Below are 27,088 nucleotides of genomic sequence, written 5' to 3'. Positions count from 1 at the left end.
TTAATTATATCCAATTTTTCAATAAATATATTTTCCCCATTTTCACTAAAATAATTGCAGCCTTATTTATTAAACTAATAAATAAACGTCTTACGCTCAAAGGGTCTAGACTAGTATTTACTCCTATTTCGGGTTTCCGGAAATACACACAATACACAAGCACAAACGCTCAGACCACAGCAAACATCTGCATGCCCAATACAAATGTATGCCATGTGCAGGGATAGAACCCGCAACCGCCGGCGCAACAGCCATAATCCAGTGCCGTGACCGTTGCGCTAACCCGTCTAATGAAAATAATGAATTACTTTTTTAAAATAAACTTTGTGATGGTATGATTAACTTGAACATGCAGATAAACGGATCTCTGAAAAAGGAAATTAAGCTTTTGCTTAGCATATAAGTTATATAAAAGTAAGAACCAGTAAGAAAAAAAAGTAAGAAAAGAAAAAGTAGTTTTACCTTTATATGTATGTAAGATTGATATATTATAATACGTAATAGTAATATAGTCCTAGCTTTAGTTGGCAGTCACAGGTCTGTCAATCTGAAGTTTGAATAATAAATCATTTCATATTAAAATTTACAACACTTCTAAATCATAGTATTAATTTTATTAAAATACACTAAACGAGTAGAATAGTCACGATATAATGCGGTTTGAAGTGTAAATTATAACGGTAGTATTATATTACACTAGAGTAAGGCTCTATACATATAGAGAGCCGTTTCTTCACACCCCGATTGTTTGCGTCGGTTTTCATTTTATCCGCATTAAACCTGTGGTCATCTGCTTAGAACGCCAGTCCGTGCACGCACACCATACCGTTATGTTATTGTATTTCCGAATTGTTGTGTGACGATGTGTGTTTAATGTGTGTGTGTGTCAATTATTTTTTGTTTTTTAAAAAATGCATATGACAGCCGATTTAGTCATAAAGGTGAGATAATTAAAATATATTATTTGAACAAGACGTAAAACAAATTATAGCAACAATCAAAATATTAAGATAATAACTTATATTTATGGCCTATTTCACTAGTTGTGGATAATGATATCTGTCGGATGACGATATCCAACAGATAAAAGTTTTTGATGTACTATTCTTTTTCACCATCAAATTGTACTGTATTTATGAGATATTCCTATTCGCAAATATGTATCTAAATTTTGTACTTTATTGATTGAAGTGAAACAAGTCCTATTGACCTATTCTATCTCCTGCCATTAAAGTTTAATCGTAACTTATGTATAGGATAACCTTTATCCACAACTGGTGAAACGGGCCCTCATGCAACTTTAATACAAAATTATTTTGACAAACGTATTTCTTCACTTTAAATATTTTTATTTATGCTTTATTACTTATAAGAAGGAAATATATTCATGTAAATATAGAATGGTAAATATTTACGCATTCAAGTAGTATTTATGCATTAAAATTATACGTAAAAACTGGAAAAAGAAAAAAAAACTAACAAAACATATAGGTATATAAACATTTATCATTTAAAATAAGTTAATGTTTTCGTCATTTATTAATAATTTTAATAACTTAATTTTAATTCTAATTTAATTCTTTCACATTATAATATTACGTAATTGTAAATTATTTTAAATTGTTATTTTTACAAACGGGTTATTTTAACTCAAAAATAATATACCATTATTTCTATGTGAATCATGGTAGCTGTGTTTCACGTATTTATATTGTTTTTTTTTTTCGAAAGTTGAGATTTGTTCGAAATTCTAGAGTAACTTCAACAGGAAACAATCCATTGCTGTGAAATCACGCGAAAACACTTTCACTCAAGGGCTCAGCAGCCAGCTCAGCTAATGCGTATAAACTCACTTTTACTATCAATCTCATCTCACCTTAAATCAATCTTTCGATTATTCCAAATTTATCATTGTGCGCAATTATAAAGGATATGTAGGTATTACTACTATACTGATACTTTTTTTCGTTAATCTTCGTTATATTTAAGGTTTATTGTTATTGTATATTAGATGTGTTTAATTACGGTAATGACTATTGCAATTCTCAAAAATTTGCTGAATAAAGTAGTTGACACAATTTTGCCTGCTCTAAATGCTATTACGATAACTCACTAGGTAGGTAAATAAATTTGATATTAATTCAACATTTTAAAAAGCATAACCTTGAACTTTGAATTGTAAAGACTTATTTGTAAAACGTTCGACTTACAACAATAACATGTTTTTATGCAATGGGCATTTTAGTTTAAATTCTCGCGTCACGCTAAAATCATAAATTATTTATATTACCAGTATATAATATTATTTAGTATCTATGTAATGACGTTAGGAAAATAAGGAAATATTTTGTTTGACGTGACAACGTCTAATAAATCGATGAACACAGCAGCCTTTCGCAGTCCACTACTGGACATAGGCCTCCACAAGTTCACGCCAAAAATGGCGTGGACTCATGTGTTTTGCCCATAGTCACTACGCTGGGCAGGCGGGTTGGTGACCGCAGGGCTGGCTTTGTCGCACCAAAGACGCTGCTGCCCGTCTTCGGCCTGTGTATTTCAAAGCCAGCAGTTGGATGCTTTTCCCAGCATCGGTCGGCTTTTTAAGTTCCAAGGTAGGTAGTGGAACTGTGTTATCTCTTAGTCGCCTCTTACGACACCCAAATAACAGCAATACATAACACCCAAATAATCAATCAAGCAATAATAAATCGACAAACGCCGGCGGCATACACGAAAAAGGATAACTCATTGCGTTACGTTGTCACGTTAAACTATCGTCCGTAAACCAACTTTACAGACAACCAATTTTTTTTACATTTTAAAGTTGCTACGTTGAAATATTACAAAATTGAATCAATATCTTACATTCGCTTAATTCACTATCACTTACAGGAAAATGATATACGTGCCGCCGATATAGAAGCATTTGATGCTTCAATCAAGGTGAAACTTGGAAGATGCGATTCACGAGTGGTTTTTATTAACACATGATCAGCATTAATACGAAACGTGCTATACAGTATCGAGCTAATTCAATATTCTCATCGTTTATCTCTCAAATTTTCTCATTCATGATTGAGGCGTTACGAATTATTTGAAAACTGACACGCTTTATTATGTTTAACAATCGTAAAATAAAAATTAATTAGTTTTAAGTCATAATGTAATTTGTTTTTGCTATTATTATTAACAGTTTTCGCAATGGAATAATATTGTATTGTAAGTATAAACTCATTTTAATGTATGTATTTCTTAATATTTTCAGGAACTACAGGATATGCAAAACAGACGTCACCAAGATAATTTCATACCATCACAAAAAACGATAGTCCCACTTAATCGATACGACGAAGCAGAAAAAATTATAGCAAAAGCTTTATATACTTTTAATGGACAAACAACAAGGGAATTAAGCTTTAGAAAAGGGGATATCATAAATGTACGAAAACAAATAGATTCTAATTGGTACGAGGGTGAAGTACATGGAAGGATAGGACTGTTTCCTTACAACTATGTTGAGGTATATTCTAATTTTTATTTCTTTCATTCAGATTCGTTACTCAAAGATACTGCTTATTTAACATTTATATTATTCTTTTCAGTTAATAAAAGATGGTGGGCAGACTCTTAAAAAGCCAGCAGTCGTCGAAGGTAGAGCTAGAGCGAAGTTTGACTTCATTGCACAAACTAATCTTGAACTACCGTTGAAGAAAGGCGAAGTAGTCGTATTAACAAGGCGTATAGATCATAACTGGTGGGAAGGAAGAAATGGAAATAAAATGGGCATATTCCCAGACAGCTATGTTACCATCTTACAAGAGCCTAGTCAAAGTAAACCTGGTTAGTAATACTAATCAGTATTCATAAAATATCTATTTTAAAATTAACGACTTAAAAGTATACATAAGTAAAATTAGTATTTTAAGAACGGTCCGATTTTGAAAACTCTTTTGAAGTTTAACATTCCTATTCGAAAAGGTTAACGTTAACAATAGTATTGTACCTTTAGATCAGTAGCCACTAAGATCAATAATGTGGTAAATAGCAAGCAAGACGGTAATGTAAGAATAGTAGACAAATGTGAATTACCCGCGGGTAAGGTCAAGAAGATGCGTAACTGATCAAAGAGAATCAATCATAACCAAGATTGCCTAAAGTTTTAGGGATGTGAAATTGTAGTAAAGAATTGTTAATTGAAACGGATCAGAAAACTGTAACAAAACAAAAGCCTTATGTAGATTTCGATACATAATTGTAGTTAATGATTTTAAGCCATCAAACTGTACATTCATTAATTCAAAGTAAATGATGCTTAGGTATATGTTATATTGCAAAATCTATTTATCTGTATTTCCCACGCCAGTCATACCTGCTTTCTACTTAACTATGACAAGAAATATTTTTTATTGTCTATGTAAATGAAACGAATTGCTAAACGTATTGCTAAGCACAAAACTCGAGAACGGCTAAACCGATTCAGCAATTTTTTGAGTTCTCTGATACTTTGTAAATGTTTTTACGAAAATAAATAATTAGAATATTAAGAAGTTTTTTAGAATATAAGAGATTTAAAAATCGGAATTTTTTAGAAATTAAGTTTACGCGGTATTCAGTTTAAAAAATAGTATTACGTCTGTCGGATCAGCTAGTGATTATGTAATTGAAGTAAAATTCAAACATGGTTATTTCGCAGAACCGCAACCGATCCTCAATTCATCAAAGCCAGTGGCAGCGCCAGCTGCGCGAGCGCTGCTTAACGGCGACAAGCGTAGTCTCGGCGCTCACCGCTACACACCACAACTCAACAGCCCCGCGCTTGCCAACGCACCGCCCGCTGATCAGCCACTACCAGGTACAGCATAATAAAGATCATATTGTTAACTGGTACCAATGCTTCCAAGACTTTGATTTTTTCCATTAATCAACACAATATATATTACGGTATGTTACGGTGACATGTCAACTTAGATGTATCCTGTGGTTACCAAAGTTCCTCTGTCTTACAAGAACGGGAAGCTGAAAACCGGAATAAATGAAGAAATATTGACTTTCAGATTTCTTACGAAAGCAGACACAGTAGACATAAAACTACGACATAATAACATTACGAAATATTTTTGCACAACATGCTGTTTTTTTTTGTATTATTAACTTTGTATACAGGCTATGTAATGAAATCATCGAACTCGCTGTCCGCATCGGCGCGTGGCTACGGGCCGCCGACGGGCGCCGGAGTCGACCTCAACAACACCGAGCCACTTTACGTCGATACCAACGCGGAGGCTATCCCGTATGTACAATTATTTCAAATAATATTGAATATTCATATTAAAACACAGTGACTGTATTTAACAGATAAACAAATAAGTACGCGTGATAAGAGTCCGTAGAGAACGTTAGGAGTACTTTTTTAAATATAAAATGTAGCTGAATATATATATTCCTTATTGTCCTGAATTTAATGCCGTAACCACACAGCATTCGTATCCACACAGCATTTCGCCACGATCGTCCGTTGACCCGCTGATTCAGAGCCTATATTAGAGTAGGTGGCAAACAATTTGAACGTTTATTATAAAAACTACGTATTTGAAATTGTTGTAAAAATTATTAACAACACCCTAACCACCCGAAAATACACTTTCACTGATTTTCGAAATAAATTTTTTATTTTATTATTTGTTTTGGTTATAAGAAAAATAGGGCTAGAGAAACACAGGTAGCAATAACTCGATAATTTGACAATAAAAAAATTGAGTAAAATACCATTTAAGAAACTTCATGAAGTAGGCATGTTTTTGAAACTATGGGCCACCTAGGTCCCCCTACGTTTTTTTTATACCACAGGTGCTCAAACATTATCATAAAAAATTCGAATACACTATTTTTCATTTTTAAGTATTTAAAAAAAAGAAACAGTAGTGGCTAGAAATATTTTGTAGTGCGCGTTAGCAAGGCCAATTATCCACGGTTATTTCCAGAGAAAATCAATTCGTTATTATTGAGTTTGCAGCCGTAGTGCCCAAAAGTTTGAACAAAGGTATCGAATTACGTACTTAATTTTTTTTAAATAAATCCTAGACCGTTGCAGATAGACTTATTTTTTATTTTTTTCTGGGTTGGCCCTATGCCCCTTCACTAGTACTTGCGGGGTTATCCATTAATTACCGAACACTCCGTATATACAACTAGGTCGGCAAACAAGCGTACGGCTCAACTGATGGTAAGCGATTACTGAACCTATAAACGACTGCAATACCAGAATCATCGCAAGCGCGTTGCCGACCCCACCCTCGACCCTCCCCGGGAGCTCTGGTCACTTTACTCACTCAGGAACACGATACTACTTGAGAGCAGTATTACTTTGCTGTAATCTTCTGTAAGGTCGTGATACCTTCCCAGTCGGGCTGTTCTACATTTTGAGCTGGATATTTCCTACTGTACCTCCGTTAAATCGCTCGGTACTTCACCAAATCGTTAAATATTATAAATACTGTTTTAGATACCGCGCAATGTACAAATATAGACCGCAAAACCCCGATGAGCTGGAACTAAACGAAGGAGACACGGTGTACGTGTTAGAGAAATGTGACGACGGCTGGTACGTCGGCTCCAGCCAAAGGACCGGACGATTTGGCACTTTCCCCGGTACGATTCATATATTTACGAATTCATTTTTTACGAACTTTCTTACACTTTTAGGAATTACGGTATCTATGGTTTTTTGACTACACTAAATTCCAATTGTACCTTTAACATTTAAGTTTTGTTTTCTTCTTGTAGAAAATTACTATTACAAAAGATCTTCCGTCGGCCTGATAATTTATAATTCTCTATCGATAGTGTAAAACATGCTTAATTTACAGTTAACATTTGTTAAATTTTGAATTATAGGTAACTACGTCGAACGCATCTGATAGCGCCACACGTCGCTGCTGCGGCGCCTGCGCAGCGCGGCGCTGTGCGCGCGACGCTCGCAGTAGGCGAATGTCGCAACGATCCACCTCAGTCTGTCTCTCTCTAACTTATAGGTCAAACCGCTCGTGTGAGAGAGACGGATGATACATTTAAGTAACTTTACGGTTGGCTCTTTCGACAAATATCAGAAAAGAGTGTGATTATTAATCAGATTTTGTATTGCTTTGTAATTTTACACGAACGCCACAACAGGTTTAATAATCATTTCTATTTTATCTCCATATAATCGAATAAATTTCTCGGTACGGTGTCTGTTAGATATATCTTAAACAGAAAATACAGTAGAAATAAAACAATGTCTTGAAATTTTTATTGTGTACTAATAATTTATAGATAATACATTATCTAAATATTACCAAAATGTAAACCATGACTTTTATATCCTTTTATAAATAAATCGTGTTATATATTTCACATTTACGGAAGCTATCGATGTGCTCTCTCTAAAAGAAACATACAAGGAGGTATGTATAGCTATTTGTATGTTTCTTTTAATGTTTTAAGTTTGACATGAACCATAATGTAACACATTTTACAGTTTGTTAAATGTAAATTTTGATATGCTTTATTTTATTTTTTTTAATTTGATGAAAAAATGTATGTACCTCAAACAAGATCACCCCAAAGTTATTAGCGCGCCCAAAGAATACGTGTATTGAATATTTATGGTGTTGTATAATTGTATAATAAAAATATATACCTGTAAAGTCGTTCACTAGTTATAGTTATTTATTTGTGTAGGAGTTGGGGTTTGAAGCTCATCTTTTAAAAGTGAAGTTTTTAAAAGAATGCAGCCTTGCATGATTATACTAATTCATGACTAACTTTATTTTCCAATGATAACTCGCATGTAACACAAAAATATACCATATCTGTAATCTAATTTTCCAAAAAATGTACCATACAGTTTTTGAATAAATGAAATGACAAAAGTCAAACTTTGAATACATAAAGCGCGTCTTCCACCAATTTTCTAACTTAGCAAAGTTTGGGCATTTTGTGAGTATCGATAAAATTGGATTCATAAATAAACTAATATATTTATCGCTAACATAAACATTAGTTCATTAGCCACCGTGTTTTTTTACTAGTTACCGCATTAACATAGGTAGCTCTAATAAAATATGTACAAGTATATAAATACTCATAACTACGCAATGTTCGGTGTATATAGGGCGAGTAATATAATAGACAACGTTGACAATACTATTTTATATGTTTGATTTAAATTAGATGTATCGTATCGTATATAATGAAAATTAGGTATGAACTACTCAGAGAAACTATGATATGAAAATCTTGGCTTGGCTCTTGAATGTCTAGTCACTGTAAACTGAACATTAGCAAAATCCCTCTTTCTATCTTCTGTAAGAATTTATTCCTATCCTCTATGTAATTGACAATTTATTACACTTAAATGTATTTAAACCCTTATTTTTTTACCCAGGTAATGTTACTCTCGCCCTATGTAATTGCTTATTTTATGTAATAAAGATTAATTATTTTTAACCTATTGTTGTAGTTTTGTTAATTTATTTTTAGAAGCACAAAAGTTTATTTGTTGTTGACACCTCGACATGCAATGTAACATTTACTGCTATTGTTCAATGTCATCACATCTAATAATAAAAAAATTCTATTATTCGTGTTTTTCTTTTATATACCTGTTGTAAGTGTAATTTTATTTCATTTATACCTATTTTTTTTACGGAATTAAAATGCCCATGCCTATTGTTAAACATGCATTATTTATTTATTTATTAATACTTTATTGCACAACACATTATAGAATTGTACAAAAGGCGGGCTTAATGCTAAAAGCATTCTCTACCAGCCAACCTTAGGACGTACAAGAGCAGACGTCTGTAGGTGTACAAAATCGATTACCAGTAAAATTCAGATAAAGAAGAAAAAAGGGGACGAAATATAGAGTAAAGTTAGTGGCTTAGTATATACATGAGCAAATAGTTCATATATAAATACCATAAAAATATAAAAATACATAAACAGATACAAATGTGCATACAGACATATACATATACAAACTTACACACAGACATACATACATATATAAATACATACATACCTACATGCCTACATACATACATACATACATACATACATACATACATACATACATACATACATACATACATACATACATACATACATACATACATACATACAGAATACTTAATAAGCTGACGACAATAATAATCAAAACACATATAATAACCACAAGCGATTTATCATTAAAACTACAAATCGACAGTCCTGTGACTGCCTAGTAAAACTAGGACGTGATCCGACGCTGACGGTTTTTTTTTTATAAGTGTAAATATTAATATAAATGATAAAAATAACTGAGAAAAATAATAATATTTTGTGAATGAAGGAATTGTGTGTATACTGTTTTCATCAAAGAATTATTGCATTTATATCGATTATGAAATTACAACAAATATATGAATATTATAAAAAATATATAACATATTTGCTAACTAGTGTATACTATAAGTAATACAAAGTCAACATTTTAATTGTTGACATAGATGTAACTCCAAAAATCACAAGCAACATTTGGAAAATTTTAACTCTTTTTAAGTAATCCAATAAAAAACAAATCTATTATGAATAACAGAAGCGAAAAAAATCAATTATGTTAAAAATTAATTATCTTGTATTTTGTTTACAAAAACTTTCTTCACTTCATCATACTACATCATCATTAGGTAGGTAAACTTTATTTTTTTCAACCACATAAATTTTAAGACCAATTGTAATTAGTACATGAAACAAATGAAGCTTGATAACAGTAGATCAGAAGTTCGAATAAAATCCAAATCTCTCTGATTATGCCTTTCTTTACTTTTCAAGAATACCAAAGACCCAAAGAGCATATACCATAATTATAACCTAGTAATTGTATAGCAATCACAGCTTGCATATGAAAGTGTTGCCTAGCAACCAATTAAGTCACAAACATTAAACAGAATGTTTGAGTTAGTCATCAGGTCTAATATATTTTTAAGCGTTTCATTTAAAAAAACCAGTGAAATCGTAATTTATAAATAAGAAGAAGTTTCATTCAAAATAAGTACTTTGTTGTATAGTACTAAAATAATAAAAATGGAAATGGATTGGAGAGAGATTATAAAATTCTCCCAAAGGGAATTAAAGCAAAAGGAAAAAGAAAAACTCTGTGAAAGCTTGTCTTGGATGGAAGCTGATGATATTGAACTTAACTTTAGTGACTTAAAAACTTTATTCCGGCTTTGTCAAGATATTTTAAAATATAAAACTGAACAAGTAAGTACCTACGAGTATTTACATCTCTTATATGGTAATCAAAAAGAATAATTGTGTTTGCTCGCAAACGAAAAAAAAAAACGGACTTCAATTATGTCGACGAGTAATACAACGTAGATCGACGAAAAAATAGTCAAGTAACATTGCGTTATCAAAGATTATTCAAAAAGTAGTTATCAGATCTCAATAAAATTTATATGTGACCACATGACAAACATCAGCTTTCGACTAAATTAAAAATTATTAAAATCGGTACACCCAGTAAAAAGTTATTGCGGATTTTCAAGAAGTTCCCTCGATTTCTCCGGGATCCCACCATCAGATCCTGGTTTCCTTATCATGGTACTAAACTAGAGATATCTTCTTTCCAACAAAAAAATAATTATCAAAATCGGTACACTCAGTAAAAAGTTATTGCGGATTTTCAAGAGTTTCCCTCGATTTCTCTGGGATCCCATCATCAGATCCTGGTTTCCTTATCATGGTACTAAACTTGGGATATTTCCTTTCCAACAAAAAGCTATATCTAATAATGCGTTTTTACTTGACGCTTTTTTCGTCGACCTACGTTGTATTATACCGCATAACTGGATGTACCGATTTTGATAATTCTTGTTTTATTGGAAAGCAAATATTCTAAGTGTGGTACCATGATAAGGAAACAAGGATCTGATGATGGGATCCAAGAGAAATCGAGGGAAACCCTTGAAAATCTGCAAAACGTTTACTGGGTGTACCGATTTTGATGATTTTTAATTTAATCGAAGGCCGATGTTTACCATGTGATCACATTTAAATTTCATCGAGATCTGATTAAAACTTTTCGAGTAATCTTTGTTAATGCATATTTACTTGACTATTTCTTCGTCTATGTTGTATTAGTTCTCGATGTAATTGAAGTCGTTTTTTTTTCATTTAGTAGCAAACACAGTTAAATGTACAAGTTTTATTATATGTTCCTACTTATTTTATAGCCTCCGATATGAAAACAAATTATAACCGCATTAGGCGTTTGTTTTTGCCACCTAAGTGACGACTGCCATCAAAGGTTCGATCCCAAATGTATAAACTAGAGATGCCACGAATATTCGGCAATTATTCGATATTCGGCTATTCGGCCTCTTTTTTTCGCTATTCGGTATCTTCGCGTAAAATATAGCCCATGTCTTTTCTAAGGCTTTAGAGTATCTGTGTACCAAATTTCATTTAAATCGGTTCAGCAGTTTGGGCGCGAAATCGTTATAAACAGATTTACTTCCTTATTTATGATAAAATACAGTAAGGATTACCAAATAAATTATGAAAACCTCGAAATATTACTCACAAAGATATTTATTTAACCAAAAAAGAACTAACAAATTAATATTTAAAATCTACCAGTGGTAAGAAACAAACACAACAAACAAACTGCCAGTTTATTGTCATCACTATAAATTTCGTAATAGTTCCAAATAGGCGATTTCTTATTAAATTGATTCATTTTGCTTTTCTCGAACAAACGGTGATATTTCTTATGGTAATCAATCACATTAAATGTTATATTTAAGTATACAGTAAGTACGACGCATCAACGACCAACAAATAAAGCAGGTTGTAACACGACCGCGAAGTACGTATTACTTCAGCGATGCAAGTTTAAACTCGTACAGTGACGAGTTGTGTCTTGTTGCCCGCGAAAAGTACTAAGTGTGGCCGAATATTCGGCTGCCGAATGTTCGGCGCTTCGGCCAAGAGCCTCGCCGAACATTCGGTATTCGGTATTCGGCCAAATTACTATTCGTGGCATCTCTAGTATAAACGGAGTATAGGTACATGTTTATCGATGTTTATTGTGATCTGAATATTTATGTTTTATAATTAACCAAATAAGCAAGATAGGATTTTTTCTATTAGGTTATTAAATGTGAGGTTTTTGTAAATAAAATAAGTATATCATAAAATTAAGTAAATGGATTTTTTTAATATTTGTTATAGGTTAATAATTTAATAGCAAAATCGAAAAAGAAAGTAAAATCTAAAGAAAAAAGTACAATTACAGGTAAGTAATACAATGTAAAGACAAAAATTTGTATTAAGAATTTATCAACGATGATACGATACAACACGATTTGCATTTTTATTGATAATGCAAACATACGCACATAGACTCGAAAACTCATTAAGGAGATGTCCACTGAAGAGTGAACGTCAATTTTCGACTAAAACTTGAATATATAACAAGCTGTTAGTTACCCTGTGTGTAGCAAAAATTTGAGAATTTTGTGATATCTTTAAATCTGTTTTTAACTTGCCTTGACTAACTATTTTAATATTTGTATTGATTTTCATTTGAAGATTCTCCAGGTATGAATTCTGATAGCATATTAGAAACAATTGCGCACCAAGAAGAAGTTATCAAAGCAAACAAGGAAGTTTTAGAACAACTTTACGCAGATATAGCTAAATTGGAAGGTCGAAAAACTAAAGATAACGAAAGTAATCTTACCCAGCAAGACAGCGATTCAAGTCGCAATACACTCTCCGAAATTAATGCTATAGCACAGCTAGAAAATGAAATATCCAAAAGAAACAAGCATATTAATAAATTGCTTGGTGATGTTAAAGTATGTTTAAGGACACATAAATTATTTGTGTGAAATTACACTTGTCGTCATATTTTTTGTTTGTAAATTTCAGATGTTAGAAGAGGAAAATACAACTCTAAAAAACAAATTGACAATTTTTAAAGAAAAGTTAAGGGAAGCAACACTTCTTATCGAAAACATGACTGAACAATTATTTGAACTCAATAAAAATAATGATAATTTCAAAGGTATACGTTTTACTTTAAGAATATTACAATAAAATAATGAGTAAAAATCATACTCATAGTCATATTGTATATACATACGTACGTAATAAATAGGTCTTCGCCGATTTGTAGTGATGTGTGTGCAGTTAATAATGTAATGAGCTAGTGACAATAACTGTCATAATATAATAATTGTGTTTGCTGGCAAACAAAAAAAACCGACTTCATTCTACATTGACAAGTAATGCAACGTAGGTAGACGAAAAAATAGTCAAGTAAATACGGATTATCAAAGATTACTCCAAACTTTGTAATCAGATCACAATGAAATTTAAATGTAGCCACATGATAAATATCGGCTTTCGATTAAATTAAAAATCATCAAAATCGGTACACCCTGTAAAAAGTTATGCGGATTTTCGAGGGTTTCCCTCAATTTCTCTGGGATCCCATCATCAGATCCTGGTTTCCTTATAATAGTTCACACTTCGGATATCTCCTTTCCAACAAAAAAATAATTATCAAAATCGGTTCATATAACATATAAATATATATACATATATATATATATATATATATATATATATATATATATATATATACGGTCATATATATATACGGTCATACATATATATATACGGTCGAATTGAGTAACCTCCTCTTCTTTTGAAGTTAGTTAAAAATAAATGTTTATTATTATAATAGATTTCATTTAGGAATTTCGATTTTCTAGAACATCTTGGTAAGACTGAATTAGAAAGAGCTAATTTACACATGGAGCTGGAAATCTTAAAAAATGAAATAAATAATAAAGATTTAAAATACGAGAAAATAGAAGGAGATAGTAAAAATAAAATCCTACAATTAGAGGTTAGTAAAGAAAAATCAATAACTTATACTACAATATAATAATAATAAGAAATAAACCTAGTTTTCACAACAATTACTATATGTTGTTTACGTATCATAACTACGACGTGAGATAATTAAACTTTAAGAGGAAAAGACAAGACAGGTATGAAGCCCTATATAGAAAACTCTTTCGTGGTAAGCGAAAGATCACAGGTTTAAATCTTTACTAGTATCGTTGAGTTATATCAGGTTTTATAATCATTTAACTCAGCATTATTTTCTTCTTCTTCATGAACTACCTTCTTTTTAAGATTTTGTAACTATATTTTCATATATATGTGCTACTCTTGTTATACAGAATTTATTAAAATGTCAAACAGAAGAAATTAAACGCTTATCAGATGAGAATAGACAATTAAAAGAAGATTTAAAATTAACAACTACTAAAATTGTATCACCAAAAGTAAGTACGAATTGTAAAATTTTAAGTTCTATGACTTAAAAGTAATCTAAAAAATCTTTACATATATTTTCAAGGTTAAACCGAAAACTTCTCCGGAAGAATCCAAAATGAAAGAATTGCAAGTAAAATTGGCAGAAGCTTCTGATCAAATAATGAAATCCGCTAGATTAATAGAAGCATTGACAAATGAAAACAAACAACTTAAATCAATAATTAATGATATACCTGATAGTACATTGTCTGAGCATAAAAATGAAAGCGATGATGGTAAAGAAAAGAATATGATCATCAAACTTAAGAAAAAAATTAAAAGATTATGTGACGCTCTACAATGTTCCGAGAATATATTGGCTTTGAGAGAAGAAGAGGTAAGTGTAAAGATAATTTGTTACTTGACACTTTTTTTCAAATTTTTTTTAGTTACAACTTTTTAGATCAGCGAGATATCTGAACAATTACAATTGTTAAAATCAGATGAAGGTATAAATACATTGATAGAAGGTATAAAAAAAAAGAAGCGAGACTTAAGAATTAAGGACGAAGGCATTAAAAAACTAGTCAATGAAGTAAACGATTTAAATCAAATTGTTAATGATCTTCAACTTGAAAATGAAACAATGAGGTTTGTGTAAATTTCAAACTGACTAAAAATATAATTACAACTTAAACTTGTCTTGCATGTTTGTCATTCATGGATAAGCGACAGTAATTATTTACATTAAAATTCAATAATAATAAAAGACAATCATTACTTTCCTATTTTTAATAAATAATAAATTTAATTTTATTTTAATTTTCAAAAAAGTAATAACAATAACTTGTATTGTTTCAGAGAAAAATTAAAACTACCATCAAACGAACAAATTAATACTTGTGGTATTTTAAAAAAGTACAGTGAAATGGAAAAAAGCAATAAAGAGCTCTCAAAAAAGATAAAATCGTATGAAAACAGGCTTATTTCTCTTGAGATAGATAACCATGAAAAAGAAACAATGATTGCTACTTTAAAAATGACAACAAAAACGGAAAAATTAAATGAAAATGTTAATAATAAAAATCAAAATTTAGTTTCTCTTAATCAGGCGATAGATAAGTATGTCTAATTTACTTACTTAATACTTCATTGTACATTCAGAATAATATTAAAGAAAATAGCAATATTCTAACTTAAATAATTGCAAAGGCGATATTATCACTAAGGGCCTGTTTCACCAGTTATGGATAACGCTATTTAACGGATGACATTATCCGACAGTAATTTTTTTGATTCAGTATTCTTTATTAAATTTAATTACGATAATATTGACGATTTACATTCTAATTTTTTTTCTAATGTTAAATTTTATAGTGATTATCAAACAAACATTTCAATAAATGAAAATACGTCAAGACATGCCAATATCCAAGCAATAATTGAAGAAAATGAAGGACTTAGAAATGGACTTACTGAAATTTTGAATTTCTTGAAAGATAATAGTAAGGTTTTGCGAGAATTCCGTTTATTTTGACATAATTAACATACTGTATTAAATTGTAAATCTTTTTAAGGCAATACGAGTTCTGGCATTTTAGCATTGGAATGCCCTAGTTTAGATGCTGTCTTACATGCGATGGAAGCACAAAAATCTGCAGGTTGGTTTTCACCGCATATGAAGACAGTTATGGAATTAAAAGCAGCTTTAGGTACCAAAGATGCTTTAATGCAAGCACTTCATGAATCCAGGTATACTTACACTTTCAAATTGATATTTTATCGTAAATAAAATATCAGATTCTATTTAAAATCGAATAAAACAGACGACGTTAAAAATAGTTTTTGCTATATTTAGTATAACCCTATTACCGTAAATACGAGCGGACGTTGTCCTGCCTGGAAAACAGCTACCAAATTTGATTGCTTACATATCGATAGCAGTGCCACCTACCGGATCCAATTGAGACAAAACTCCAATTGTATGACATATCTCCCAAATTGGACCAAAATATGCTTACAAAAGCTTATAAAAATTTGTTCAGTAGTTTTGAGGTTTCGCCCACATACATCATAACACGAAATTTTTATATATATAGATAACATATTTTCGGTAAAAACCATTTATTTTTATATTAAAAAACATAATAATAATTTAGTAAATAACTGCATAATATATCGCTAACACTTTATATTTAATTTTTATATAAAATTTATGCAATGTATGCAATGGAATATAGAGCTTAAATTATGGAATAACTCTATGGAGTAACAAATACATCAAAAATATAAGGTCAAAATAACTCGAGAACGATAAAATAATACTTATTTTTATAACAACTCCATCGCAAAGATTATTCGTTGAATACACTAAAATAATAGGTATAATAAAAAATACATTTTTTTTTAATTTTTTAAAAACAAAAAAGAGTTTTTAGTTAGTTATCTTTTTTATTTTTCTATAACATTAAAAAAATATTTTTTATTATATCTATTATTTTAGAAGTACACAAGCAATAAATCGTTAATATCAATAATTTTGGAATGTTTTTAGAAATGAAACGTTTAAAGTAATGGCGAAGTTAAGCGAAGAGGAACAAAAATCTTTAGAATTGTTAAAAACACTTCAGGATGTAAAAAACAATATTAAAAAGGACACAGAAGATGTCGTTTCAAATATGTCTGATGTTAGTATTGGCGAGTTTGGATCTTGGGTGATGGACACAAATTACGAAAATATCGACTTATGCAACGAAAACGATATACAGGCTTATATTTCTAAAGAAAACATTTGGTTTGAAAATCAGTTTAAGCAAGTTATTCAATATTTCCAAAATAAATTTACTATTCTTTTCGATACGTTTACCAATTTAACAGTTAAAACAGCTGATGACCGTAATAAATGGAGGATCAAAGAAGAACATTATAAAGCAGAAATAGAAAACTTAAAATCTCAAATAGATGAAAAAGAAGACGATACTAGTAACCTTTCACCAGGTCTAATAAATACGAATAAGTCAGACTTCGTAGATAGAAAGTATACCTTTTTAGAAGATTCATATAAACAAATAAGAACGTTAAATGAAAATATAACAAATGAATTGTTAGAAAATAAGAAAGAAAGATTAAATGAGGCTCATGCATACGAAATTAAAATTCAAAATTTAATCCAGTCTATTATAAATTTGAGCGACAAATTACGTAATTCTGTACCTCGTAGTTTATTTTTAAAACAAAATGCTATGTTCAATAAATCTATATTAAAAAATAGATTCACTGTAGAAGAAAAGACAAAAAAATACATTTTTTCAGAAGATTTACAAAAACGGTTAGAGAAAAATAAATTTGAAATTCTAGAAATTATTCGGAGAGAAACAATTATCAATTGTAAATATCTATTATATAATTTAATAATTAATAAACTTATACATGATATAAGTGAAATCTAATAATACTTTTTTAATTACAGCAACTGACAATAAAAATAGCGTAAATGAAATAATATTAAATAATAATCATATAATACTACAAAAACAGCTTCAACAAGCTTACATTGAATTACAAAATAAAAATGATGAGAATGAAAAGTTGGAAAAGAAAATATTGGATTTAGAAACTTCACAATCAGAAATAATGTATTTAGATTCTTGCTTATTTTATAAATGGAAGGTACACGTCATATATATTTAAAATAATTTCAATATACATTATTTTTACAGTGACAAAATTCAACATTTGGAACCATGTGAAAATGTAATATTTCTTCAGAAACAAATTGAAAAATTAAACGAGGAAAATATTATTCTTAAAAATCAATGTCAAAATGTTGGAAACAAATTAGATAACGTTATCTTAGAGGTAATTGAAATGGGCTTATTATTTTAAAATACATTTATTCTTAGTCTTAGTAAATATCATAATGTGTAATTTAAATTTCAGTTACAAACCTATAAAAATAAGGAATTAAATTGTAATAAAGAAATAAATATGTTAAGGCATCAAATAGTAGATTTGCAATCTACAAATGATACAAAAGCTACAATAGCTAGGTATAACTTATTTTGATTTAACCTATTTGTCGTTAAATCACTTATTCTTTTGTTAGCTTTGATACTTATGTATTTTAATTATCTTTAACAGAATAAGTGGTGAAGTATTATTAGCCCAATTGCAAAGTACAGAAAATCAAAATAAAATAGAAGCTCTCAAACTTGCTTTAAGTAAGGAAAAGGAATTGAGAGCTGAAACTGAAGAGCAATTATTGAATCGTCAAAAGATTTTTGATATTTATATGGACAGATTTAATAGCAATTTAAGGTAAGGAGAAGCAGAAAGATTAAATATAATATTATAAATTTCGAGTACAATTTGTCCTATCATATATCACTCAGCACTGCAAAATTAAGTGACCTCAAGTTAAATTAATAAATTTAGTTCATATTACGTACATAATAAAATAACAAAAACATTGTTTAAGGAATACGAACGAAATATTTAATGTATTGCGACAACAATATCATGGAAGCTTACCTCTTTTTTCTATTGAAAATTTCGTAGAAAAGTTGGAAAACCTTCAACTCAAATCTGATAACTTAAATGAAAAACTTAACGAAGTGGATGATTTACAGTCAAACTTGATGATGAAACATAGTGTTTACAGTCAAATATTAAATTTATCGTCGACAAAATGCATAGAAGACTCTTGTAAACATAAAATAAAAAACATTATATCAGTAAGAATTTTTGTTTTCATTATTTATAATACGAAAAAAAATTGTAGTTTTAATACAAAATATTAAATAAATAAAAAATGTTTTAGGAGAAAAGTAAAAACCTTGAAATTGAATATTATAAAGTAAAGATAGAATCCTTAGAACAATCACGGCAAGAATTGTTAAAACAATGTGCTCTACTAGAAAAAACACTGATTAACGTTAATCAAGGATTCAAAACTCAAAGGATTCAGGACTCACCAACTCAAAATGTATATCACAGAAAAGAAAAGGAGCCAGTTGAATTACAAATACTAGATGTTCAATCTGATGATGACACAAGTAGCAGAAGTAAGTACATGGATATTTTATTTTAGTATATTTTACTTCATATTATATCAAAATATAGCTTGTGTAATATATATTTGCAGGAAGCCGCACAAAAACTTTGTCTCACCGTAAAGAAAATGAGGATATTGTTGATGATTTCAAAAATGTAACACAGATAAAGACAAAGAAAGAACGAGAGACACAAACTGTTTTGGTAACATATCATGTAAAATCAGTACAAACAGAACATTGCCAAAAAAATGAAAATTTAAATCTATTAGTTGAACGTCTTTTATCGGAGAAACAAGAAAAGGATAGAATTATTGCAGATAACACTTCCACAGCGATACAGCAAAGCCAGGAAATATTACAACTACGTATGGAAAAGGAGGAAATAAATACGATGCTTAAAAATATAACTGAATCCAATAAACAAAAGGATAAATTAAATAAAACATTACAAACGGTGCAAGAATCATTAAAACAGGAAATTAATGACCTAAAATCAAATCAACTAACGGAAATAAGCAAATTAAATGAAACTATGAACTCAGAAAATCAAGCTCTTCTATTGGAGGTCAAGAAAACAGAAAATGACAAAAAAGAAATAATATCTGAATATCGACAATTATTAAGCAAAGAAAGAGAAGATTATGCAAATTCTTTGAAAAACTTACAAATAAAGCTAAAAGATTTACAAACTAAATTCGATGAGTATGTTAAATAACTTATAAATTCTTGAAATTAAGATTTTAATTTTTTTCCATCAGCAATCCATCATATTAGTCACACGTCGTAGATAATTAAAACTTATCTTAGTTCTTAAAAAAATGCGTCTTATATAATTTCGCTAATATATTATTTATTGCAGGAGAGAAACTCAAGCAACATCTTCCCAGAGTGACGTTAATAAAGAAACAAATAATAAATTTACAGTAAAAATTTGTGATTTAGAAGAAAAATGTTTTAAACTACAAAGTGAATTAGACGGATATAAAGGAAATTTGTTAGTTTCTATTATTAACATTACCTTAAAAATACTATCATTAAAAAAATGATATTTTCTGTAAAAAATTGTTTCAGTGAGAATCAACAAAGTGAATTAGAGCGTTGGAAGAATTTGGCAACCGAAAGACTTAATAAAATGGAACAACTAAGTGCACAATTGAAAGAGAGACACACTCAAGAAGTAAGGAAAAAAAATAAAGATATATATACAAATTTATTCATGGCAATTTTTATTCAATAAAATGAAACAAATTCTCTAAATTTTATTGCTAAATATTACTCCATTAAATCTGTTGTATATACTATTTTGCCTAATTGTCATGAGGTTGATATAATGCAAGGCAATTGAGTGTAGATATATGTATTGATAAATTATAATTTGTCATGTGCGGGGATTGAACCCGCAACCGCCAGCGCAACAGATACAATCCATGGCTGTAACCGATGTGCAAACGCGGCGCCACGCGGCCCCGCACATCACAAACATTTGTATTGGCCATACAGGTGTTTGCCGTGGTCTTGGTGTTTGTGCAGTCCTTGTGGGTCTCCCCACCGTGCCTCGGAGAGCACGTTAAGCCGTCGGTCCCGGTTGTTATCATGTACACCTGATAGCGATCGTTACTCATAGTAGGGAATATATCCACCAACCCGCATTGGAGCAGCGTGGTGGATTAAGCTCTGATCCTTTTCCTACATGGAGAAAGAGACCTATGCCCAGTAGTGGGTTTTTTTTTTTACAAGTGATATACATCCACGGGCTTATGAACCCATGTCCTTTTTATTCTAAAAACATGCAATTTTTATTTTTAATTTTATTTTTTTTTTTTTTATTTCAAAGTAGGCGTTACTAAGTAGTAGTGGGATATTACAGGCTGAAGCGTAAATTATAATTTACAATATTTAATTATTGATACGATAATACAGTGCGAACTTATAATGGCGACTGGCGATAGAACATATAATAATTTATCAATCGACTATGTAACATATCGAATATCGATTTGTTTCTAGATTTTGTTTACAATAATAAAAGACATAACATTAATACGTAGGGACATTACATTAATACGTAGGGACATTACATTAGTAGGTAGGGACATTACATTAGTAAGTAGGCACACTATATTATCTTTAATGTAGAGTCAGTGACGAAATTGTTTACAAAATGTTAATGTAACTTTCTAATTGTTTATACCAAGTGTACTGTCCGCGTGATGGTTACCGTATCTTATGGACACTAGTAACACCAGGAGCATCACAAATAACAATTGCCGAACACATAATTTATATTCTCTTTTTAAACTTAGGTAGAATCCTATATGGCGGAAAATCAACATTGGTTAACACAACTAAAGGAGATGCAACGTGAGCACTTGGAGTTACGGTCTCGATTAACTGAACAAAAAACCTTGCACCTGAAACAGATGACTGAAAAAGATAATCACATTGATCAACTTCGTTCTGTTGTAAACAATCTCAAGGTAAATTTCATATAAATTCTTATTTTAAATCACTTTTTAATGGAAATAGACCCATCGCATTGTCATCTGCTACTTCTAGACACAAATTCTAAATATGCAAACCATGCTTACAAATAATGATCCCAGTTTCGATCTCTCCGCTATTGTGGAGGTCGATGAAGTCAGCGATGGAGTGTCACAGCAAGGATCAGATAGGCTAGAGTTAAAGTTTGAATCAACGGTTGACATTAACGAAGCACAAGATGATTTTGCAAAGTTGCCTTGTAGTTCAACCGCGATATGGTATGTTATTAATTCACTTACAATTTCTATTTGCCTTTGCCCAGTAATGATTTTCTTTTTTGTGTAATGATATGATTTTCTTAATGCTTATTGGTTCATACAATGGCACAGTTTAAGAAATTACATACAAACGGTATGACTAATTTAAAAATTCATAAGCACCTACTTGAAATAAGCTTTGCTTGTCATGATATTTGACTTCCTACTCACATTATATAAATATAATTATATTATATATTTAATAAACTTAATTTTCGTTTTTTTTTTCTCAAAGAAATGACAATTTCAATGTAGCAACAAAATGTGCAATAATTTGAAACTTGACTTTTTTAGGCAAGAGCCGTTAATAGAACGCTTACGAAGAGAGAAGCAGTTAATGGGTAAACAAAATGCAATACTGCGACGACAAATTAAAGTTCTGGTAGCAAGAGAACGTAGATCCCGACTGGATGCACAAAACCTTAGAAACCAAGTTTTTCGCATGTAATTCTTATTATACATTTTCCTGAACGCATTTAATATACAATATATAATAATGAATAATAGTAATTCTAAATATAGTAACGTACTATTAAAATAACATTTAGCACCACCACTGGAAACAAAGTGCCGTCTGCGGAATCAGCAGCATTGCAAAGTAAGATCGCGTCACTGCAAGCGCAACTGACTAGCGCACGCCGCGATGCGCATTCTAATGTCGCACTTTGGGATAAATGGAAAAGGTATCGAAACATACTTATCATACAAAAATAAAACATTTTTTTAAAGTGATGTCTACTGTACCTATGTGTTACTTTCTGGCCAACCAATTATAAGTAGACAAGCCTACGATATTTTTTTGTTGTTACTTTTTTGTTAGACTAGTTCGGCAAACAATAATCCTATGTTGTTGTACCTGATGGTAAGCAGTTACCGTAGCTTATAGACGCCTTCAATACCAGAAGCATCGCAGGCGCATTGCCAACCCTACCCCCGAACCTCACCAGAAGCTCTGGACACAGGAGGTCAACGCTTCTGAAAGCAGTATTATTCGCGCATTTTGACCAAGATATTTCTATACATATCAAAGGATTATTAAAGTAACCATAAAAAAATAGTAAAAAGGTAAAAGAAAATAAGAAACTTTTAATCCTTTCATAATTGACTACTGGTCATTTAACTTTGATATCTTTTAATAGGGCACAGCAGGCAGCAGATCGTTGGCAAGCACGTTATGAAGAAAAATGTCAAGAACTTAAAAAACTAGAAACGAGTCTAGGCTTAAGTAAATCAGCCGTGAGCAGATTGGAAAAAGAAAAGCGTATTCTTTTATCAAGACTTGGAGATGAAACACGTAAATTATTTTAACCGTTTTAATAAGTGTAGCAGGCTATATTTAATGCACATATGAACATTCGTTTACTTAACTCTACTAACTCTGATATAAAGATTGAGTAACTAATAACTAGCTGACCTAACAGACGTTATTCTGCATTGCGTAATATAAACGTATGAACGTAATAATAGCACCGTTTTATAAAATAGGGTCACAATTTTCTTCAGTTTTCATTCTTTAAAATCGTTCTACATAGTTACTTTAAAAAAATAATAATATAGTCGGTCAATTCATTCTCAAGTTATGAAGTAAGAAAAATAAGGATTCACATTGAAATTTAATAATTGAGAAACATGTTGTATTTTATAGAAGAAAAGCGATTGGCAATTGAAAAACATGATACAGAGAGATCAGAAAAAACCTCGTCAAGAAGTGAGCAATGCAATAGTACAACAGTCGTATCTACACGTGCGTTACTCGACAGAATCGAAGCACAGCAACGAAGAATTGCTGCTCTTGAAATCGCGGAAATGGTGAATATCAATACTAGAGTAACACGTTATTACTCAATAGTTAACTTAATAATTATTTGTGACCATATTATAATTATTTACTAATGAATTTTATTAGTTGTAAGTAATTAAAGACGCTTTGGTTCAGTGGTCACAGCAATTAACTTATACGCTAGCGGTCTCGGGTTGATGATTGTTGATGATCCACATCATCATCATCTTCATCATCATCATCATTTCAGCCTATCGCAATCCACTGCTGGACATAGGCCTCCCCAAGTTCGCGCCAGACATCCCGGTCTTCCGGAATCCTCATCCAGCCTACACCGGCAATCTTACGTAGATCGTCGGTCCAACGGGCCGGAGGACGTCCCACACTGCGTTTTGCCAAGACGCGGTCTCCACTCTAGGACCCGTCTACTCCAATGGCCATCGGTCCTGCGACACAGATGACCAGTCCACTGCCACTTCAACTTGCTAATTGATGATCCACACATGATAAATATTTGTATAGGCAATAAAGATATTTGATATTGTGTTGTCGGACCCTAGGAACAAGATTTACGCCCTACGGGTGTTGTTAAGTGTGCATTACTTATTATCTATTATTTTATTTTCAGGGAAATGAAACTTTAGTGTCAGAATACGAAAAATCTCTAGCGGAAATAACGTCACTTAAGGGGCAAGTGTTGAAACTAGAATCAACCCTCCTCGAGTCACAGATAAGGTCACCGTTAAAATCTACGGCGGATACACAACCAGAGATACAGTATTGGAGAAGGTAAGAACAATTCATTTATTTTAATTTTTTTTCTTTAATTTTGTTATTTTATTTTCCATTAAATGGATTATATTAATAAAACTTATCTTTTTTATCAATAATAACTATACATACAATTATGTATCACGATGTTCTATAACATGTAATAATGTCACAGTTACTGCGATATGTTAAAAGAAGAAAACATGCAGTTGACGTTAAAAGTGAATTCTATGGAAAGTATTCCAGTTCCTGCTCACCAGCAACGTGTTAATGACTTGGAACAGACCGTTCTTACTCTTCGAGGTATATGTTTACTACTAGCTGTCTTAAGTCTTTAAAAATTATACCTACTTTTATCCGTCCAAATTTTTTAAGAGCTTAAATCGATGATTGAACGTGTTGTAGACGAAATGTTTACCTTCTCAGACCTATAGTGTAATTTAATCTGTCGAATCATTAATTTTTTTAAATTTTCATTAAGACTTTCACCGAGGGTTATTTTTTTACAAATATAACTTTTTGTAACTACAACTTAGAAAAAATTCTCTTAAAGAAAAAAAAAAGGAATGAGAATAATAAAAGTTATAATTATACATGATGACTTAAATTAGGTAACACGTAGGTAGTAATATTTCCGAAATATACAGGTAAGTCGTAGATTCACGGTTTGTTACATGGTTTTAATAACATTATTTTATAGGGCTTGTAAGTAAATTGCAAGCGGATCACAAGTCTTCATCAACGAGTGTTCAAAAACGTGGTGACTCTCGGCCAAGTAGCGGGCGATGCGGATCTGATAAGGTTAGTATTAAAAGTAGCAGTTGGCATTTTTTTTTAATAAATAAATTACCAAACTAATATCTATAAAACTAATAATTTATTTTTACTTAAAAATAATGTACAAAAATAAAGTGTCTTGAGTATTAAAAAGGAAATATCCATTTATCGTATACTTTTAGTAAAGATTTGTTATAATTTGTTTTTTTTTTTTTTTTTAATTGAAACTCCAAGTACTAAGTAGAAATTCTGTTTATACAGAAATGGTAGTAGTAATATCAGTATATTTATTTTTATATTACTCTACTACATTTACAAGATTTTTACTTGTACGGGATTTATAGCAATTTTTATTTCGAAATTATCGATATTTCACCCATGACCATGGCGTCTGCAACTTTATCGAAATAATGGTGACTTGCAAAATGATAATTGCCGTAAGTCCCGTATGAGGAAAAGTGTTGACAGTAACCATTATTCTTAAAAGCTACGTTTATATTAACATATTTTAGGTTCGAAATCAAATAGAATCATATCGCATCGAAATATCTAATCTCAAAAGAAGCATCTTAGAAAAAGACGCACTTTTAGAGAAATCAAAGGACATGCTGAAAATAGCCGCTGAAAGAGAGGAAGAATTATTGAAAGAGGTTAGTTACACAGAATTTTGTTTTAATTGTCTATATTTAATCCATTATTAATAAAATAATAATATTAATTTTAATCACAAACAAAACAATAACTAAACAAATATAATAGTTAATCATTGCAAGAATAATATATATTCATAATTTAAATTATTTTTCAGAATATGTTGCTCAGGCGTCGTTTAGGTCAGCTGTCGGAAGGTAAAGAGGGCTTCATGTCAGCGTAGAATTATATTAAAATAAAACTTCTCAGTTAATGTATAATAATGTAATCGTATAAAATAGGTATATATGTTTTCACCATAAATATAATTCACTTTTTCAAATATTTTTTTTATTTCTTATGCTATCAAATAAAAGCACAACGTTCACATTAAAGTACTATAAGTAACCTAAACACAGCTTTCATTTTAAAACTAATATCTGTAAACGATATTTAAATTAGTAAAGACACCAACGATTGTCTTCAAATTATATTTCAAATAATTCGTTCAATATAAAATTTAAGTACTTATTTTAAAAAACATAATACAATAAATAAAATATATAATCCTGAATCATCATGTTATAAATAACCAACACGCATATATTTTTATATTTACTATTGTCTACAAACATTCTACTTTTACATGTCACATCAAACATCATTTCCTAATTGCATAACAATTATACTTTTAATATTTAATGTATGATTTTAATTTACCTTAAATCTTATATTAGATATGATAAACGTAATCACTATACCATATAATTATTCATATATTAATTTTGTGGCAAGTCATATAATATCTCACATGATTTGTTAAATTTTGAAGTTATATATTTCGATATTGTCAAAAAAATGAATTTTATCTAGCATAGCGAAATACAATTGTGCTCTTAGCCTATAGCCGAACA

At 30.6% G+C, this 27,088-nt stretch overlaps 2 protein-coding genes across 2 annotated transcripts in view; both read left to right on the top strand.

Moving 5' to 3' along the window:
• The window catches only part of LOC123655356, an 87,480-nt gene extending 78,860 nt beyond the window's left edge, over window positions 1-8,620 (top strand). The window contains exons 18-23 of the mRNA XM_045591168.1: window positions 3,266-3,520; window positions 3,603-3,840; window positions 4,694-4,852; window positions 5,164-5,290; window positions 6,503-6,648; window positions 6,895-8,620. Coding sequence (XP_045447124.1) covers window positions 3,266-3,520; window positions 3,603-3,840; window positions 4,694-4,852; window positions 5,164-5,290; window positions 6,503-6,648; window positions 6,895-6,917 — 948 coding nt within the window. The 3' untranslated portion in view covers window positions 6,918-8,620. The remainder of the gene's footprint in view (window positions 1-3,265; window positions 3,521-3,602; window positions 3,841-4,693; window positions 4,853-5,163; window positions 5,291-6,502; window positions 6,649-6,894) is intronic.
• A 1,061-nt stretch (window positions 8,621-9,681) lies between these two features.
• Window positions 9,682-26,517, top strand: LOC123655180 (centrosomal protein of 290 kDa-like). Its single transcript, XM_045591015.1, has 32 exons — window positions 9,682-10,287; window positions 12,262-12,325; window positions 12,631-12,890; window positions 12,964-13,099; window positions 13,812-13,948; window positions 14,289-14,393; window positions 14,468-14,761; window positions 14,828-15,015; window positions 15,226-15,486; window positions 15,742-15,869; window positions 15,942-16,116; window positions 16,919-17,751; window positions 17,834-17,999; window positions 18,084-18,222; window positions 18,304-18,413; window positions 18,505-18,681; window positions 18,842-19,097; window positions 19,184-19,427; window positions 19,508-20,120; window positions 20,278-20,416; window positions 20,494-20,595; window positions 21,722-21,895; window positions 21,975-22,177; window positions 22,511-22,660; window positions 22,765-22,899; window positions 23,356-23,510; window positions 23,862-24,025; window positions 24,625-24,785; window positions 24,943-25,070; window positions 25,468-25,568; window positions 26,057-26,194; window positions 26,353-26,517. Exons 1-32 carry the CDS (start codon window positions 10,108-10,110, stop codon window positions 26,416-26,418), a joined length of 6,282 nt encoding a protein of 2,093 aa, XP_045446971.1. The 5' UTR covers window positions 9,682-10,107; the 3' UTR covers window positions 26,419-26,517.
• The last annotated feature ends 571 nt before the right edge of the window (window positions 26,518-27,088 follow it).

Source organism: Melitaea cinxia, chromosome 7, assembly GCF_905220565.1.
Source record: "Melitaea cinxia chromosome 7, ilMelCinx1.1, whole genome shotgun sequence".
In the NCBI taxonomy this organism is placed as follows: Eukaryota; Metazoa; Arthropoda; class Insecta; order Lepidoptera; family Nymphalidae; genus Melitaea; species Melitaea cinxia.
Note: the sequence above shows the minus strand (reverse complement) of the source record. Positions and strands in the feature narration are given on the sequence as shown.